Here is a 19,453-nt window from a genome sequence, read left to right on the forward strand (position 1 = left end):
CATGGAATCTGTCACAATTTGTAATTGTACACTTATGTGCATTCTGTTAACATTTATCCTGCCTCCCTCCTCATTAAAGGACAAGCTCTGTGTGGGCAGGGACCAAGACAGGGCTGCTCACATCTATACACCCGGTGCCCAGAACAGTGTGGCACATAGTAGATACTTAACTTATATTTGTTAAATGCTTAGCAGCTTTTCTGTCTTCTAAACATGGTATGCCCAGTCGTAGCTTCTAGTTTCCTGGGATACAAACTATTCATGGTGTCTTCTGAACACAGAGCCATGTCAGAGCAATAACCACATTTTTAAATGGCTGCTATAGTCCACATACTTGTGTGCTGTTCCTTTAAATGCATTGCTAATCTTCACAATGGCCCTGTAAGGTGGGGATTACTACCCCATTTTATAGACAAGGACACCAAGGTTCAGAGAGGTAAAGGAAATTCCTCACAGTCAGATAGCTAGAAAGTACACACAATCAGAACTCAAACCCAGCTCAGAGTCCAGGGTCTGTGCCTCTTCTTCTCAGCCCTCCAGGGGTAGAATCCAATAGGCCTGAGCGTATGAGAGACCACGAGAACAACATGTGGCCCATTTCTGGTACTTCTTTTTTTACCTGATGGAAAATAACATAAAATATTTTTGTGTTTAAAAAAAAAGGACACATTTTAAAGTGTAATATGGAATGAACTTAAAGGAAATTTTGAACCCAAAACACAAAAGTTCAAAGAAATGCCATGCCTGTTGCCAGGACCTATCTCAGGAAGCTCCATGGGAAACATGAGAAGTGCTTATCTGTCACTCTTTCTTCATTTTACGTCCCTTTACCTTGTTGCTATTTTTTTTTTTTAAATGCCAGCCTTCCAACTCAGTCTTCATTTTCCACTCCCACCCTCCTTTCACTAAAAAAGTTTAAATGTTTAAACGAAGTGGCAGTGCATCGGCCACGGGCATGTCATTTTCAAAAGCGTTAGTCATTTACGAGGACACCTTTTGGTAGGTACGATAAATCTGATTGATTTTTATTACACATCTTAGTTTAGAATCACTTTTACATTCCTAGACAAAGAGATGATACAAATAAATATCAATTGTAAAACTTAGAGCCCCAAGTATTGGCATATTCTTTGTCTAAAGGTAGCCAAAGAGAAGGTCAAGATCAACAGTAACTCCAAAGAGCCATAAAGCCCACTGCCCCCTGCCTGCCCCAGGATCACTCCTTTCATAAATAACCTCAAAAGCATTTCATTCAAGAAAACAAAGGCGGGGAGAAAGGGGGCAGATTTCCAAACAGTACCGGACAAAACCACGTGCAGTAGACAACAGCCAGGCCCACTGTCCTTATCCAGTTCCCTCTGAGCATTTTGATTATGGCTTTTAGAGTATATTAATAGCCCCATTTTCGTCCACTGATGGTGTGAAGATGGCCCAAGGTGTTGTTTGCAATGAGCCTGGACCCCAAGTGGTAAATGTGAGGCAGAACTGATATCCCGTGTTAGCGGGGAATCGACACTTCTCAAAAACTTGGCAACAATTCTACATTCAGTGAGGGAGGACTTACAAGAGTCAGACAGGAAAAGCAGAGAGTGGCCCAGGCCTGAACTGCAGAACTCTCTGACGCCCTTGGCCATGGAGGTGTGGGTGGTACAATTCAAGCAGCATGCAGGCATTCGACGGGGAACAATCCAACGTTAGGTCAGAGTCTTAAGAAAGTGCTTCATGCCTCTGATTTGTGGCCTTGGGTTCTGAATCCAGGGATCTGGGAGACATGTGACTTACAAACAGGAAGCCAGATACATTCTTATTGATCAGAGCAAAAAGGGGCTTGATGAGGGCTGCACACACAGTCTCAAACTCCTTCTCCCCGATGATCTTCTTAGATCCTATTCAGACTTGCTTCCAGACTTCGCTAGCTGCTCCTTCATGAAGGCCCTCAGGTGGCTTGGAACATTCTAGTGTGACTACAGACATGAAAACCAAGTCGGTCCTCTACATATTTGGCTCAATTCAGAGCCCAAAGCAGCAGCTTTCTGGTCGCAGTGAGACATGCTCCTGTCTGCTCTACTCAAATATTTATCGGATCCATTTTGGGAGAAGAAAAGCACCAGAGACTGCTTGGGGAGGGACAGCTCCACCTCCTCACAGCTGTTCTACCTGGTCTCACAGACTGCCAGACCAACACAGCTGTGTACAAGGCAAGCTTGTTTTAATAATCCTGCCTGCCCATTTGGCTTTCTTTTTTTGCCCTCTTAGAAAAGTCCCACGGTCACTCAACCACCCTTGCTCAGAATAGCCACCTCGAGACATCGGTATTAAGGTACAGTGTTATCTGCAGTGTTCAGTTCTCAGATGTGCTAGATGAATATTTTCAGCCTATGGAATTCGGACTAGCTTGGAGGGAATGTGGTGCAAGAGACAGGTGTAACTGGCAGATAACCATCTCAGACTAGCCACCTCATCATTTGGTTCCTATTCAAACAAGTAAATTCTTAATAAATAAGAAGCAGGGTTTGATCCCAAGAAAGATGAGGGAAGGCTCCATTATGCTCTGGAAATTGCTGAAAAGGGCCCTGGGTTTCAGAAAGAATGGTAACTAAAAAGGAGATAAGCTGCCAGATGCCGGATCTCCATTTGTAGAATGCTAAGACATTGCACTTGGTACCTCGTCTTTCCCACGGATTCTGATCCAGAAATGTGCCCTGGGAACTCAGCAGCTGAGTTAAAATATAACTCAAGGCCCACCTGAGTCGCCACCGTCCTGAGGCACCGTGCCAGCAAGGTGCACCAGTGTGGCCGACCTGGGGACTCCTATCGTCCCCTCAGACTTGGCTCGTGGACTCAGACACTCGCATGGGAGCACTTCCAGCCTGGATTAGTCATTCAATGGGCCTTTAATACAGACAAAGGCAACAACTGCACATTAGCATGTTTCTAAATCTGGGCAAGTCCTTGGTCTCTCTCTTACAGACACACATGGACACACTCAAACAACATAGGCACCACTGTGCTTGCACACCCACACACGCTTATGAGCTTCTCTTGGGGGAGAAATGAGTAACACTCACCTAATGACCAACATAAAATGAAGCTCTGAATTTCAATAGTACAAAGAACGAAAACTTACAAACCAAACTAGTATATGTAAACAGGAATTCCTAACTCTCTCCTCTGAACCTATTCGGTCGCACGGCCACTCCTGGCCACCACCTTTGGCTCTGCGGGCAGGAAGCCACAGTTCTAGCCTCAGGTGAGTGTTCTGCGGAAGGCAGACAGGACTCCTTCGCGCCCATGCATTATATCTTCCTCTCCCACTGCCCCGAGTCCCACGTCTCTGTCTCTGCACTGCCTCATCACCCTTATGCAGACAAGGAACAAAATGGGGAATTCAAAAGTGCCACTGTATGTCTCATTCCCCCAACTCTTGTCCCATCAGAGAAAGCAGAGCCGACCTCCCTTTTCCCATAAGACAGGCCCACGGCTGAGCATGCTGTGCGGGCAGAGGATGGGCCTAGGCAGGGACACTCAGAGGATGTGTGCAAGGGAAAAGATGGTGACAAATGAAGAGTAAAGTGACACAGTGTATGGACATGGCATCAGCTTACAGATTTATGTTTTTGAGAAGGATGGTCATGGTTTTAAGGTTTTAAAGAAGCTGTTTCCCTAAACTCTCCAAGGAGGCAAAGGGACTGCTGTTTCTATTGCTTCCAACATTCTTGGAAAACATTTCCTTATTCAGCAGATCCCAAAGGCCTATCGAGCCTATCGGGGGCTTGGATCCAAATGAGAAATCTCATTCTACCTACAGGAACAAGCACCTATTCAAGTTCTAGGGCTTTTACTTTTCAACTTCGCTGTCATTTTATCCTGAGGCTCCAAAGACTTGGTCCTGCTCAGGTGACTCCTGATTCTGCCCTGTTGTTCAACAAGAAAGGAGCCCAGCACAAAGAACAGGCTAGAAAAGGAGAGGGGAGAGGGAGGGAGGGCGAGGGAAGGGAGAGGAGAAGGCAAGGGAGAAGGGAAGCAAGGTCACTGGTCATTCTCTTGCTTTCCACTTCAACTATCACACTTTACCTTACCCATGCATTTCTGAGATGCTAATTAAAGGACATTTCCCAGAGTCGCTGTGTGCCAGATGAGCACCGGCACGTTTCAACCAGATTACGATGGTTAGTCTGCAAAGAGGCCATAGCTTCTCCCCAGGGGCATGGTTCTGAGTGTGGGCTTAAAGTCCTCTCTGCAGGTTTTCGCTCGTCTCTTCTCTCAGAAGGCAAATGCTATTTACACCCTGGGAGAGGAGGACTGGCTTTACTTGGGCACCAGTCCTCGAGACTGTGGATAAAGCTGAGACGCAGGGGTTCCTGAGGAAGAGGAGGATCCCGACTTCCTTCCGCTTTTAGGCCTGCAAAAGTCAAGCACACGTTCACATGTCACGTCCCGTCTCTGTCCCTGACACAGATCAGATTCCTTTCTCACCAAGTATCCTTAGCCTTTCCTCAATGGCCTGAAACCCAGTATACTTTCAACCGTAAAACCACCAGACCAGCACAGTCCAACCCTCCGTGCATGGCGACGTGGCCTGCCAGCCGAGGCATGACACCTCAGGGAAGGGACCTGCTTCTTGGCAACTGCTCTTCCATTTAAATCAGATCTTGACTGTCTTTTCTGAATTGGTAAAAAATACTGTTTGCAGGTAGAATTTCTTCCATTTTTGGTTTTTCACCCATTTGCTGTCCTTAAGCTTCTAATTTCTAAATTTTGAATTTAGTACCAAATTAAGCACACTTGGTTATTTAATGGGTTATTTAAATGAGGTAAATTCAGCAGTGAGGCTCAAGACCCTGGGTTGTGGAGACACACCTAGGTTTGAACCCTGGGTACTTTCTCGAATTCTCTAAGACTCAGTTTTCTTATCTTATAGATTTTATAAATGGAATTAAGGACAACATTTATAAGTTTTTGCAGGAAATCAGTAAGAGAATTTTTTTAAAGCACTTACAACTGCCTAGTGCCTGGCAGCGACCAAAGAACTGTCCCCTATTTCACGAGAACACACGCTCTTTATGGTAGGAACTTGGGCACATTAGCCATTCTGGTGTTCATTAGACTTGACATAATGCCTGAGCCATAAATATTTGTGGAATAAACGAATAAACAGAGGAGTAATATGGAAGTGTTTTCTGGTGTGTTCTGTAAAGCGTTCCATGATAAACCTCTACTTTTGTGTGCCCTTGTTCAAGCATGTTCTGTTTAACCACAGGTCATCAAAAGCCACTCACCTGGCCTTGGATTTCTTATTTGTCGTGCTTTCAAAGGACGATGCGTCCACCTGTATCTCATCTTCGTCCTGTAGAGCGGCATCCAGTGCAGCCTGGACTTTGGGAGCAATGGCGGGGCCCTCGTAGTCTCTGGTGGTCCGGCTGGGCATGTCCAGCTCTAACAGCACGATGTTCTCTGCCTACAGAAGCACAGCCATAACCAGCGAGGCTGGCCTCCGATCAGACACAGAGAGTACAGCAAACATGCCCCCCTCCAAAGAACTGAACTGCACATTTCTTGCTCCTCAGAGCCTACCAAGAACCTGGAATGACACAGCTTTACAACTTTTTTGCCTGGTGAGGATACAGATGTTTTTATCTTCTTCTCTGGGCTTTCCTCTATTTCCTTAAAAAAATTTTTTTTCAACAATGAACATATATTATACCGTAAGGGGAATAAGCAGGGAAAAATAATAAGCAGAACCCATTTACTGCAGACGATGTGAAAATACAAAAAAGTATAAAGAATAAGATAGTAATCACTGATAATCTCACCACCCACAGCAGCTCTGATGAACCTTTTGGTTGCTGAGGGAAGGAGGCAAGCAGGGAGTATGCACGTGGAAGGTGTGTGGCAATGGGTGTCTTGTAACCACACTTCATAAATCATACTGGGCCCTGCCTCATAACTGGCCTTGTGGCGGGATTCCTTCACCTGATAGCCTGCGCTGGGCCTTTCCCTGGCTCCTACACACGGAGATGAGTGTGTAGAGGGAAGAACACCCATGGTACAGATCTCCTCCTTCAGCTCCCCCCACCCAGGAGAGTTCAAGGCCCAGAGCTCCAGAGAGGGCAGAAGGGCCACTGCAGGGAGAAGGTGGGGAGATGGAGTGGCTCCATCAATCAATTTTATATGTTGAGAGGCTGCTTAACATTTCTCTTAATGGAGTGGGTCCACTGCTAAAAATATCTGAGACCCGCTGCTTTAAATTCTACCTTTGGATCAGGTTAGCCCCCTGGAAAACCACACGTTTTGAGCTGTAGGCTTTGAAATCATGTTTCTGTTTTGAGACATGAAAAAATGGGCAAGAGACGCGCCCTCTGAGACTGCTAAGAGAATGCTTCTGAGGACTCTGATACATCATTCACCTTCCACTACAGAAAACCCCACCTAATGTAGCTTTTTTGCTTTTGTTCCCTTTATTTTAAATAACTCAGCACCAGGAAGAACAGCACCTGAAGGAACTAATTAATCCCAATCTGTTTTGCTCTGGTGGCCAAGGGAGACTCAAAAACAGTTTAAATTTTTCAAGTGAGAAGCTATCCTTTTTTTTTTTTTTAAGATTATTTATTTATTTATTTATTTATTTGTCTCAGAGAGAGAGAGCCCAAGCAGGGGGAGCAGTAGGCAGAGGGAGAAGCAGGCTCCCTGCCGAGCAAGAAGCCTGATGCGGGACTTGATCCCAGGACCCCGGGATCATGACCTGAGCCAAAGGCAGACGATTAACCAACTAAGCCACCCACGCGTTCCATCAAGTGAGACTCTATCCTTAAAAAAAATAATACAGGCTCCTGCTCATATAAAATATACATAAGCAAAAAGAAGGCAATTTAACTTGAGCGCACTTCCATTAACCAGAGATAGCCAGTTCATGTTTTGATATATTTTGCAGCTTTTTAAATTCATATGTAAACTTCCAGTACCAGCTGTTTTATAACTTAACAATACGTTGTGTCCCCTGGTCCACCCACTTACCAGCTAGCTACTAAGCCATAGGACGTGCTGCGGAGACGAGGTGGGAGCGTTCAATCAGAGAAAGCAGTAAAGCGCTGAGTACATGCCTGGCATACAGCAGGTGCTTATGAGCAGAAGTTCGTACAGTATTATTACTGTAAAATATGTTTGGGTCGTTAAATAGTCCTCATTTATGTCACTTTATTTTTTTTTTAAAGATTTTATTTATTTATTCGACAGAGATAGAGACAGCCAGCGAGAAAGGGAACACAAGCAGGGGGAGTGGGAGAGGAAGAAGCAGGCTCATAGCGGAGGAGCCTGATGTGGGGCTCGAACCCATAACGCCGGGATCACGCCCTGAGCCGAAGGCAGACGCTGAACCGCTGTGCCACCCAGGCGCCCCTATTTATGTCACTTTAAATAACTACCTGACTGACCCACATCCCGTGAAATGGAAGTACCGAAAGTTCTTTAACTCATCTCCATCTCCTGTCTTTACACATCTGCATTCCCTCAGCCTTCGCCTGGAGCCATTTTCAGGCTTCGAGTTGATGTTTCTTGGCCATTGACAGTATGTTTGTACTCTCCTCCTTCCCTAAGCCTACTTTTCTAAATCTCATTCTATTTTACCTTCTTATTCATAATTATTTGTTCTTTTTTTGTTATTTACTTCGTATATTTATTATTTGTTATAACTGTTATGTTAATGTAAATGTCCTCAGGAACCTCTGGAAGGAGTCAGGATATAAACTGTGACTTTGCAGGACGGTGCCTGAGGGTTTACATAAATCTAAACTCCTTGAATAGAGATAAGAGAGAAACACAAGGACGATCTTCTCACCCTATATCGGGCCTCTGGACGAATCATCATGGACATTCTTGCATGTTGGCTCAATGGTCTCTTATATCCCACAGCTGAGACTGGCCGCTTCATCATCTGCTGATTCCTAGAAATGGACTGCAGTGGTTAAAGCCCTGGCTGGGGTGTGTTCCACAGTCCCAGGATCGTCCTGTGGAACCAGCTCTCAGAAGACACTGAGCCTATTTAAATAGAACGTGAACCTAGTAACTCCCTGGACTGAGGGCTGCCATGCACATGGGGCAGAAACTGCTTATATTTTCTGTTTGAGTTGCATTCTGATTCAAATGTGAACATGACACACCTCTTAATCTGGAAGGGATCGGAGTCATCATCCAGATCTGAGATGGCAGGCGTGAGGCACAGCTGTCAATATTCCTCACCCCTACATCCTTGGCGGACCATCTCCCATTATTCCAGCAAGACCCAGACGTAGACTGGAAATCCTCCTCAGTGTTGCATCAGATTGCCGTACAATATGACACCTTCCTAGGTACTGCCCCTACTTTGGCCTAGCACGCTTCACTTGACAGCTGGGGAAGCGCAAATGCAGGAACTTGGGAAAGGTCATGAATTCCCTGTGATGGTCTCCCAATTCCTAATAATACCATCCTACCATACCCCTTGGGCCACATCCAGCTTATCTACATTTTTCCCCTCCTCCCCACCTTAAAATCAATAGTGACTTACTCCAGTCTGGTTATAGGATGTAATTTCCAATGATCTTCCTCTTCATCAAAGAAGGATCTATTCATAATTTTACTTTTTTCTTCCAGAGGGATAAAGTTCTCTATAATAAGATGCCTGTAAGAGCACACACACATGAGTGAACACAGGTGGACAGAGAAGACCGCTGGAGAGCTGGCTATCCTACATGTGGGAGTCATTAGATAAGAGGCAAGCCACTCAGCAAACATTCACTGGGCAGGCACTGCAGGCTGACCATCGGGCAGAGAGGTGGGGTACAGAAAGAAATGACACTTGGTCCCTGCCTGAGACAGAGGGGTAACAGTGTGGCCCTCTTAGACATGACAGGTGCCAATGGCGGGCTGCCCTAGAACTCTAGGGAGGTCACTTCTGCCCAAGGAGGAGCAGCTTGAGGAGGAGAACGGACTGAAGAAAAAGTGGCCACGCCTGGGCTACACTGGAGTGAACATGTGCTAACTGCTGTCTCTTAGAAGGTCACTGGTACTGCCAACCCAGCGCATTCACTTCCGAAATGCTGAAAACAGATCAGAAGTTAAACGGTCTTCTTCCAATCCCATGGATTGTTGCCCAAGCTAGAAAACTTCCCACTCTAATCACCAGGACAAGGAGCAAGACTGAGTGGACTTCAGTCCCTTAGACCACTGAGAATAAAGGCTGTTCCCGAGAAGAGTCTCAGCCTGAGAAGAGCTGGGGAACACTGCGAACAATGAAACTGGAACCCACTAGGTTGTGTCTTTCTATGGTGACGACTGTCCCCTGCCACATCTCTGCATTCACACTTGCAAAACCTCAGGACAGAACAATGCCAAAGGAGTGTTAACGTGGGAAAGACACACAACAAACACCACCGTGAGAAAGAGGCTGACTCACTGTTTATTCAAAAGATATAAATAGGAGCTATAACAATGAAAATGGCTTCCCTAGGGGAAAAAATATTTCAAAGAGATGAAATTTTCTACTTATTTTATTTGAAACATTTAAGAAATTATTTTTATGACATATGTTTGTTTTTTTCTGATTTTTAAAAGTCCTATTTATATAGTAGGAAATGCAAAAATTAACTACACGTAATTTCCCTATCCAGAGATAGCTATTATTAATATTTTAGCCTATTTTGTTCTGATTTTTTTTCCTAGGTGTACATACCTAGAAAGAGGACACATTAATTATAAGGGTTCCTTCCAAATTTAAAACTTGGTCATTAAAATAAACCCTCTGAAGAATTCTTTAAAGAAAAATTCCAGCTAGGGGCACCTGGTGAGCTCAGTCTGCAGAGCATGTGACTCTTGATCTCGGGGTTGTAAGTTCAAGCCCCATGCTGGGTGCAAAAATTACTTTAAAAAAGAGAAAAGCAAAATCTCAGCGAATGTTGTGGAAGGACTGATAGAGAAAAACAGTATTTTGTAACCCTTTAATAAATGAAATAATAATTTCAGAAAAATTATTGTTGGTTGAAACCATAAACTTAGTGGTTCTTAAGCCAGGCTGCAGTTAATATCACTTACAGAGCTCTGAAAAATGTCTTGCCCAGACCTCATGAGAGACCAATGGTTCTCAAAGTGTGTTCACAGAACCAACAGGGGCAATAACTGGAATTTGTTAGAAATGCGAATTCTCAGGCTCCATCCCAGATGAACTGAATCAGACTCTCTGGGTACGGGGCCCAGCAATCTGTATTTAACAAGCTCTTCAGATGATTTGGTGCCTGCTAAAGCTGAAGGACCAATTAAGTCAAAATCCTTGGGGTGGGGCCTTTTTAAAAACTCCTCATATGATTTCAGTGTGCAGCCAAGGCTGAGAACCAGGGCTTCAGAGCCAGCTTTCAGTTAAAGCTTTCAGTTAAAGCTTTCAGTTAAAATCCAGACTGTGAGATGTTTCTATAGGCTGACCTGGCTTTTATTAAGTCAACTGCAAAAAAAAAGTTTTTAAAAGGAAAAGGGATTGCTCCAGAGTAAAATAAACTGAAGAGAAATAATAACCAAATGCAATATGTGGTCTTTGTATAGATATTAATATGAACAAAGCCATAAAATCTGAATATGGGTAAGGCATGAGATAATACTAAGAAACGTTAGTTTTGTTAGGTGAAAAGATATCGTTATGTATACAAAAATCAACTGTAATTCTATACACTAGCAATAAACATTCTGAAAATAAAATTAAGAAAAACAATTCCATATACAACAGCAAAAAAAAAAAAACCCACTTAGGTATACATTTAACAAAAGAAGTGCAAAGACTTATCTACTGAAAACTACAAAACATTTTTGACAGAAATTGAAGATCTAAATAAATAAAAAGACATCCCATGTTCATGGATCAAAACACTTAACTGTTAAGATGACAGTATTCTCCAAATGGATCTATAGATTCAACACAGTCCTTATCAAAATCCCAGCTGGCTTTTTCACAGAAATTGACAAGCTGATCTTAAAATGTATACGAAAATGCAAGAAACCCCAAATAGCCAAAAACAATCTTGAAAAAGAAGAACAAAGTTGGAGGACTCATACTTCCTCATTTCACTTACTAAACAGCTACAGTAGTCAAGACAGTGTGGTATTGGCATAAAGACAAACAAATCAATGGAACAATACTGAGAGTTCAGAAATAAACCTTTCCATTTATGATCAACAAGGATGCAAAGACAATGAGAGAAGACCCTTTCAACAAATGGTGCTGGGAAAACTGGATATCCACATGCAAAAGAAGGCACCTGGAACCCTACTTCAGGCTATATATAAAAATTAATGCAAAATGGATCACAGACCTAAAAGTAAGACCTGAAACTTTAAGGCTCTAAGAATGACCTAAGAGAATTGAAAACGTAAGTCCACAATAAAACTTGTACACAAATGTTCATAGCAGTATTATTCATAATAGCTAAAACACAGAAACAACCCAAAGGTCCATCAACTGATGAATGGATACATAAAATGTGGTATATTCATACGATACAATATTATTCAACCATAAAAAAGAATGAAATATTGATATGTGCTACAAAATGTATGACCCTTGAAAACACTATACTAAGTGAAAGAAGTCAGCCACCAATGGCCACATTATTCTATTATAAATTGATATGCAATATCCAGAATAGGAAAATTTAGATACAATACCAAAAGTTTAAGCAACAAAAGAAAATAAAGATAAACTGGACTATATCAGCATTAAAATCTTTTGTGCTGCAAACAAAATACCATAAAGTGAAAAGACAACCCACAGAATGCGAGAAAATATCTGCAAATCATCTATCTGATAAGAGATTTGTCTCCAAAATATAGAAAGAACTCTTAAAACTCAATAATAAAAAGACCCAATAAATTACCCAATTTTAAAACGGGCAGAAGATTTGAACAGACATTTCTCCAAAGAAGTTATGCAAATGTCCAAAGAGCACATGAAAAGACATTTCATATCATTAGTCATTAGAGAAATGCAAATGAAAACCACAATGAGATACAACTTCACGCCCATTAGGAAGGCTATCATAAAAAGGACAGACAGTTACAAGTGTCAACAGGATGTGGAAAAATTGGTGGTGGAAATGTAAAATGATGCAACCATTCTGGAAAACAGTTTGGCAATTCCTCCAAAAGTTAAACACAGAGCTACCATATGACCTAAGCAATTCCAGTCCTAGGTATTTATCTCAGAGAAATGAAAACGTCCATCTAAAAACTTGTCTATGAATGTTCACAGCAGCATTATTCATAATAGCCAAAACCTGGAAACAATGCAAATGTCCATCAACTGATAAATGAATAAAATGTGTGGTATACGCATAAATCTAATCTCATTCAGCCATAAAAAAGAATGAAGTCCTGACATGTTACAACATGGATGATCCTTGGAAGCACCATGTTAAGTGAAAGGAACCAGTCCAGAAGGCCACACAGTATACGATTCCATTTATATGAGACGTCCAGAATAGAGAAATTTACAGACAGAAAGTAGACTAGTAGGTACTTAGCACTGAAGGGGGGGCGGGTAATAAGGAATGACTGCTAACTGGTACTGGGTTTCCTTGGGGGCACAGGGAGACACAAAAAATGTTCTAAAACCATACTGTGGTAGCAGCACCTGGGTGGCTCAGTCAGTTAAACCTCTGCCTTCAGCTCAGGTCATGATCCCAAGGTCCTGAGATCAAGTCCTGCATTGAGTAAGCAGGGAGCCTGCTTCTCCCTCCCTCTGCCTGCCACTCCCCTGCTTGTGCTCTTGTGCTGTCTGTCAAATAAATACATAAAATCTCTAAAAAATTTAAAAAATTAAAAATAAAACTAAAAAGTCAGATTGTGATGCTGGTTTTACAACCCTGTAAATATGTATTTTTAAAACTGACTTGTACAATTTATTTATTTATTTATTTAGGGGGCGGGGAAGGGCAGAGGGAGTAAGAATATTAAGCAGGCTCCATGCCCAGTGGGGAGCCTGACACGGGGCTTGAGCTCACAACTCTGAGATCACAACCTGAGCCGAAAGCAAGAGTTGGATGCTTAACCCACCGAGCCACCCAGGTGCCCGCTGACTTGTATACTAATTTAAACAGGTGAATTGTATGGTATGTAAATTATATCTCAGTAAAGCATTTTTTAAAACAGCATTATGATTATGTATGTAAGTATGCAGGAATGAGATAACATGAGGTTAATATTACATGAGATTTTAGAATACTTCTATGAAAGATAAATGGCAAAAGGTTGTTTATCAATGAATCCGGGTGGTGGGCATTTGTGTGTTCATTATACCATTCAGGAAATTCTACTTAATAATAGATTCCCTCCTATCAATAAAGGCTAGAGCCTTTAAAAACTTCAAGCAGGTAGGGCGGAAGGAAATTTGGAGATCATCTGGTAAAGTCATTCACCAAACAGATGGGACCCAGAGACAGAAAGTGACTTTCTCAAGAATAAACAAAAAACAGACAAGGTGGGGAGAAGTAGGCAGGCGCCCGGTCTTTAGAGACATATTTCTTACTCAACAAACAACCACCTGGCCAGTGGCTGGGGGTGCCATGAAAGGCCCAGAACTTACTTGAGTTTCAGCTCCCTTGTGAGCTCATTCTGAGTCTGTTCCAGCTCCTGACGCTCCTTGATATGCTCTTCTTGGAGGTCATGGATCTCTGCCTTCACCGCCTGAAGCTTGGAGAAGAGCTGGAACAGAGGGGAGGGGCAGGTGAGGAGGGGAGTCCTCCAGACAACAGAGTTCTTCCCTTTCCCCAAGTCTCAAGAACCTTTGGCTGGCCTCGTTCCTTTATACCTTCTTGAGTTTTTTGGTCTTGATGTCCACCTCTTGCTGCAATGAGCTGTACGTCTCTTTAAGTTCCAGGGTCTCCTCATCTCTGCTTTCCATCTGTTGCTGGATTTCTCTTTCTCGACGTTTCTGAGCAACATCACAAAATTCATCAGCTTGCCTAGAGACAACGTCTATACAAGAATACAGGGCTGGGCACTCCAGATCAGGGTCTCCCACAAGGGGCTAAACACGTCGTTTTCATTCCCTCTGAAGAATCTAATACAAGAGATATTTGCTCTGTAGCATTGGTGCGCCTCATCCCACCCCGTTCTCGAAAGGGAATGAAAATTACCTGCTCGGCAATTTCCTGCCGTTTCTGTTCCAGGATTTTCTGCTGTTCATTTGTATGATCTACTATATTTTTTCCTCCAACAAGCAGCTTACTCTCCATGGCCTGAGTGATAAAAAAGTAGAATCCATTTCGTGAATGATCTCCCTCAGAACATATCTCCTCATAGGGAAGCCTGTAAAAAATAATAAGCTCAGGACCGAACCAAAGGGGGTGAACTCTGGGGGAATATATTGTGCACAGCGGTGTCCTGACCATCACCGGGGTGGAGCTCAGGCGGCTCCACTGGGGCTTTGCCTTAGAAACAATGACGATACAGATTCCCCAGGAATATAGGAATTTCAGCTTTCTTTAAAAAAAATTTTTTTTTTGGTTTGTATGTACAAAGTATTGACCTACTTAAAACATATTGAGTACCTCCTATGTGCTAGGTACTGGGGCTGCAACCGAGTATGAATCTCAAAGCTGAAGACCCCATTGAGGGCCACAGACAAGTGAGCAGGCTCGCACGCTATGGAGTCAGACACCATCGTGAGGAAAAGACAGAGTAATAATGGGACAGGCATATGGGGTGAAGAGAAGTCAGGGTCTTGGAGGGAATCAAGGAAAGCTTCCTGTCTCAAGAGTAGCTTAAGTAAAAATAGGAATTCGCTTAAAAAAAACAATTGCAGCAGTGTCTGGGTGGCTCGGTCAGTTAAGCATCTGACTCTTGATGTTGGCTCCGGTCATGATCTCAGGGTCGTGAGGTTGAGCCCCGCGTCGGGCTCAGCGCTGAGTGTGCAGTCAACTTGAGATTCTCTCTCTCCTTCTCCCTCCGCCCCTCCCCCTGCACACACAAGCCCTCTCTCTCTCTCTCTCTCTCAAATAAATGAATAAAATCTTTTAAAAAAATCAAAACACCGTGTGTGAGAGAGTAGCGTAGAAAGTGGTGATACATGAAGTTGGCAAAGCAAGCAGGGGTCAGTTCAAAAACATCAAAGCCCTGTTAAGGGAAACTAAAGTTGATCTGAGAACCGCAGGAATCACGCTGACTGTTCTTTGAGCATAAGGGTACACAGTCAGATTTGTGTTTTAGAAACATTCTTCCCAGGGACGCCTGGGTGGCTCAGTCGTTAAGCATCTGCCTTCGGCTCAGGTCATGATCCCAGCGTTCTGGGATCAAGCCCTACATCGGGCTCCCTGCTCAGCGGGAAGCCTGCTTCTCCCTCTCCCACTCCCCCTGCTTGTGTTCCCTCTCTCGCTGCCTCTCTGTCAAATAAATAAATAAAATCTTTAAAAAAGAAAGAAAGAAAGAAAGAAAGAAAAAGAAACATTCTTCCCCCACCACAGGAAGGATGACTGGAAAAGGGCAGGCTGGGTGGAGGGAGACCAGCCACGAGGCTGTTTTGAGGATCCAGGCCTGGGCTAGGGCAGTAATGGTGGGAGAGTGCAAAGTGGATGGGTCCAAGAGATCCAATCTGATGGCGCAGAATTCAGAGGCCTTGGGACTGACTGGGCCGAAGCGAGAGGGAGGGATGCTAGCAGGGATAACTCCTAGGGGTCTGGCTTGACTGCGAAAAGGAAGGTAGGAACAGGTTCTGGGTGGCCATGGCCATCTCTGGAAATGTCCAGTAGGCAGAGACTATAAGGCTTGAATGTTAGGAGACAGCTCTGGGCTGGCTATATAAATAACACACCTTGAGCATTTAGATGGTGGCTAAAGCCAGGGAACAATTTGCCCCTGAAAAGCACAGAATCCACAAATTCCACGACCTTGCTTTTAAGAAACTTAAAACATTAATGGTAGCCCTGCTGCCATCTTTCAGTGAACCTTTAGGCCCATTTCCTCTTCTCTCAAAATGAAGTGGTTGGACTGGATTACTAACCCTCCCCCCCCACACACACACTCCTTCCAGCTCTAAGATACTTTGGTCCTATGATTTTACAGCATCCAGAGATTTCGAGAGACAGAAGTAGTATCATTCTCCCACAAACAAAACATCTAAGAGATTTAGTGACCTTGAGGTAATATTGAGTCTTGCCACACCTGGCCTCCAAGAGTTGTCCAAATAACCCAGGTTGTTCAGAGAGAGTCTGGGTGTTCCTGGGTTTGAATAACAGATGTCATCCTAAAAACCAGCATGCACATCCAACATGGACACACCCTGTTACACTTCAAGTGCAGGAACGAGGAGGGGTGAAGTGGCGTCTGACGTTAAGGAATCCCATAGTAAGCCCCTCCCTAGAACAAAGTGACCTCCTAACTTTGTTAGGAGGTTGTATAGGACTCCATTTTCACATCAGGTCTTGAAAGCTCTGAAAAGGACCCCTGCCTCTGAAGTAAAATAGAATCCAGCTCTGTGAACGGGCTATTATGAACCTACCGATAAAGCACAGCTCCATACAGTGGGGAAAGGGGAGGTGAGAAAGAGATTACTGGTCATTTTTAAATTAATAAACAAGGATACATTGAAATCAGAGTTTTCAAAAATTCACTAAGAGAGAACGCAACACCTCAGAGCCGTTCTGGCTTGTGGTCAGGCAGCGGTCATCCTCAGATTTCCAGGGCTAGCTCTGTCCTCTCCTCTGCCAGTAAAGGCCTGTGGCAGCCCAGAGTCCAGGCACCCGATGGAATAGTACACTGGCATCAGAAAGAAAATAAACAGGAGTGTCCACGCTCTAGAATGCTAGCCAGCCACGGACTCATAGGGGTGGGAGGTTGAGGGAGGGGACTGACTACAGGGGAGCATTTGGGGGGCGATGGAACTGTTCTGTATCTTGTCTCGTCGGGACACTGCATATTAAACCCACAATGAGGGGCACCTGGGTGGCACAGTTGGTTAAGCATCTGACTCTTGATCTCAGCTCAGGTCTTGATCTCAGGGTTGTAAGTTCAAGCCCCAAGTTGGGCTCCACACTGGGCGTGGAGCCTAGTTAAAAACAAACAAACAAAAAAACCCACAAAGAGATACCATTTTATATACATCAGACACATGAAAATTAAAGCAGATAGTCACAAGTGCTGGGAAGGACAAGGAGCAACCAGAGTTCATACTGTGCTGGCAGAAGCTTTACTTCACATGGCCACCTCCAAGAACAACCTGTGATTATCTAGTAAAACTGGGGCTGCACATACTCGACGACCTAATGGTACCAGGTAAGAAATTCTTGCTCATACATGTTCTCCTGGAGCCAAGTACAAAAACGTTCATAGCAAAAAATGGAAACAAACCACTATCAGGAGAATGGAATACCACACACTTCTCAGAGCAGTAATAATGAATGAATCACAGCTACAAGCATCAGTCTGGACAAATCTTATTACATAAGGTTGAGCAAGTAAAATCAAATTGCAGCAGTGGGATTCCATTTATATAAAGGCACAAAATCATGCGGAACTATCTTTTTTTTTAAGACATATACATATATGAGAACTGTAAAGAAAAGTCAGGAAACAATAAACACCAAATTCAAAACAAGAGCTAGCTCTGCGGGAGGGGGACACAAAGCTTGTAAAGATACGGAGTATGTTCTGTTTCTCACACTGGCTGTGGGGCCCATGGGTGTCAGTTCTATTGCTGCTTTTTATACCTTGCACATATGTAACAATTATTCTTCCTACGAGTTCAATATAAACTTGAAGAAACGGTTTTTATTTCAATCCAACAAATGCTTACTGGACACTGGATCCCATGGAGCTGTTGGGAATGTAAAACTGAAAGGGACATCAGCCCTCACACCGTTTTTGGGATCAAACAGAAAGCACGAAAGAAGGAAGGGCCCGAGGAAGCATGTGGTACCTTGATTTTGGCGCCCAGCATCTCGGCGGCATCCTTCTCCCGCCGCAGGTCCTCCATCTTCTTCTCCTTCTCCTTCAGCAACCTCATCTTCTCCTCTGCAACCAAGCTGTGGTCCTCTACAATGGCCCGCTTCTCAATCTCCAGTTTTTCTTGCTGTTCCCGCCAGTAATCATCCTTATCATCCCCTTCCTCCTCACCCTCTTCTCCCTCCTCCTCCTCCTCCTCCTCCCCACCCCCACCACTGCCACCACCTTCCCTCCGCTTCTCTCGCCTCTTCCTCCTGCCAATGGACCGTTTTTCCAGCTGGGCCTTGAGCCGAGCAATCTCTTCCTGGAATTCTCGAAGGAGGGCATCTTTAGGGTCCTCGTTGACCCTTGGCTTGTTCTTAATGTTTTTGGCACGGTTGGCATATCTCAGAGTGGTCAGAGTCTCTTCTACATTGTACGAGGCAGGTCCCACGTTGGCTACCATAACAGTTTTAGCATTGCCACCAAGAGAATCCTGGAGGAGCCTGGTCAACTTTGAGTCCCGATATGGAATGTGAGTGCTTTTGCCGTCCACGAGGGCAGAGATGACGTTACCTAAGGCTGAAAGGGACAGGTTGATCTTGGTCGCCTCCTTCAGTCTTTCTCCTTGTGCACCAGTCTTGGCTTGCCGTTCGCTGCCAGCAAGATCCACAAGGTTCAATTTCCCTACGCGGATGTGGTTTTCTCCATCAAGGCCTACCTCACTGCACTCAATGGTGATTACAAAAATCGCATGAGAGCGTGAGCTGTGCTCATTCATGTTGGTAGCGCCAACGGAGCGGTTCTGGTTCCCCACGTTCATCACATGCTCTATTTCCTTCACGCTCTTGGTGACAAAGGAAGACAGGTCTTTCACGTACACGCCAGTGTCAGGCCTCTCTTTGAGCTCAAGCCTTTTGGTCTGATCCTTTGAGAGCAGATCTCGGATCTCCTCCTGGTAGATCTCCAAGTAAGAAGCCCTGACCAGGTACTGTTGATTCTGGGATCGAGAGATATGGGTGAAGATGTGGTCAAATGAGTTAGGGATGACCCCTCTTTTCTCAGGGTCACCACGGACTCCTTCCATCGTGTAGGTTTTCCCAGTCCCGGTTTGTCCATAGGCAAAAATCGTCCCATTGAAACCCTGCAAGACAGAGTCCACGAGTGGTCGGAATGTCTCATCGTAGAGTTCAAACTGCTTGGCGTTCCAGTCATAGACTGCATCAAAGGTGAAGGTCTTGGGCATTTCATGGGCCACTCCTTTAGGGTTCTTCACTGACACCTGCCCCAGCTTCACATCCACATCCACCACCTTATCATATGAAGCAGCCTTCTCCTTGCCGTTCATGGGCCGACAGCGAACCACCACCCTGACTGACTCCGAGCTTTTTAACTTTGACATGATGAACTCTGACCGGGTCAATCTTGAGGGCTGTGAATCCGAAATGTCTCAGGATGCTAAGATCCTAGAAAAAAAGCAAAAGTAAGTAAGGACAGTACAGTTGTCACTGAGGGTTGCTCA

General features: G+C 44.2%; 1 protein-coding gene across 1 annotated transcript in view; it reads right to left on the reverse strand.

Annotated features, from left to right (window-relative positions):
* Positions 1 to 1,002: 1,002 nt before the first annotated feature.
* KIF3B (kinesin family member 3B) overlaps positions 1,003 to 19,453 on the reverse strand; it is a 39,553-nt gene continuing 21,102 nt past the window's right edge. The window contains exons 2-9 of the mRNA XM_034640127.1: positions 17,927 to 19,397; positions 14,151 to 14,252; positions 13,823 to 13,945; positions 13,598 to 13,716; positions 8,543 to 8,656; positions 7,835 to 7,940; positions 5,280 to 5,458; positions 1,003 to 4,402 (exon numbers count right to left, since the gene is read on the reverse strand). Coding sequence (XP_034496018.1) covers positions 4,309 to 4,402; positions 5,280 to 5,458; positions 7,835 to 7,940; positions 8,543 to 8,656; positions 13,598 to 13,716; positions 13,823 to 13,945; positions 14,151 to 14,252; positions 17,927 to 19,333 — 2,244 coding nt within the window. The 5' untranslated portion in view covers positions 19,334 to 19,397 and the 3' untranslated portion in view covers positions 1,003 to 4,308. The remainder of the gene's footprint in view (positions 4,403 to 5,279; positions 5,459 to 7,834; positions 7,941 to 8,542; positions 8,657 to 13,597; positions 13,717 to 13,822; positions 13,946 to 14,150; positions 14,253 to 17,926; positions 19,398 to 19,453) is intronic.

The sequence above is a fragment of the Ailuropoda melanoleuca genome, chromosome 13 (assembly GCF_002007445.2).
Source record: "Ailuropoda melanoleuca isolate Jingjing chromosome 13, ASM200744v2, whole genome shotgun sequence".
NCBI lineage: Eukaryota > Metazoa > Chordata > Mammalia > Carnivora > Ursidae > Ailuropoda > Ailuropoda melanoleuca.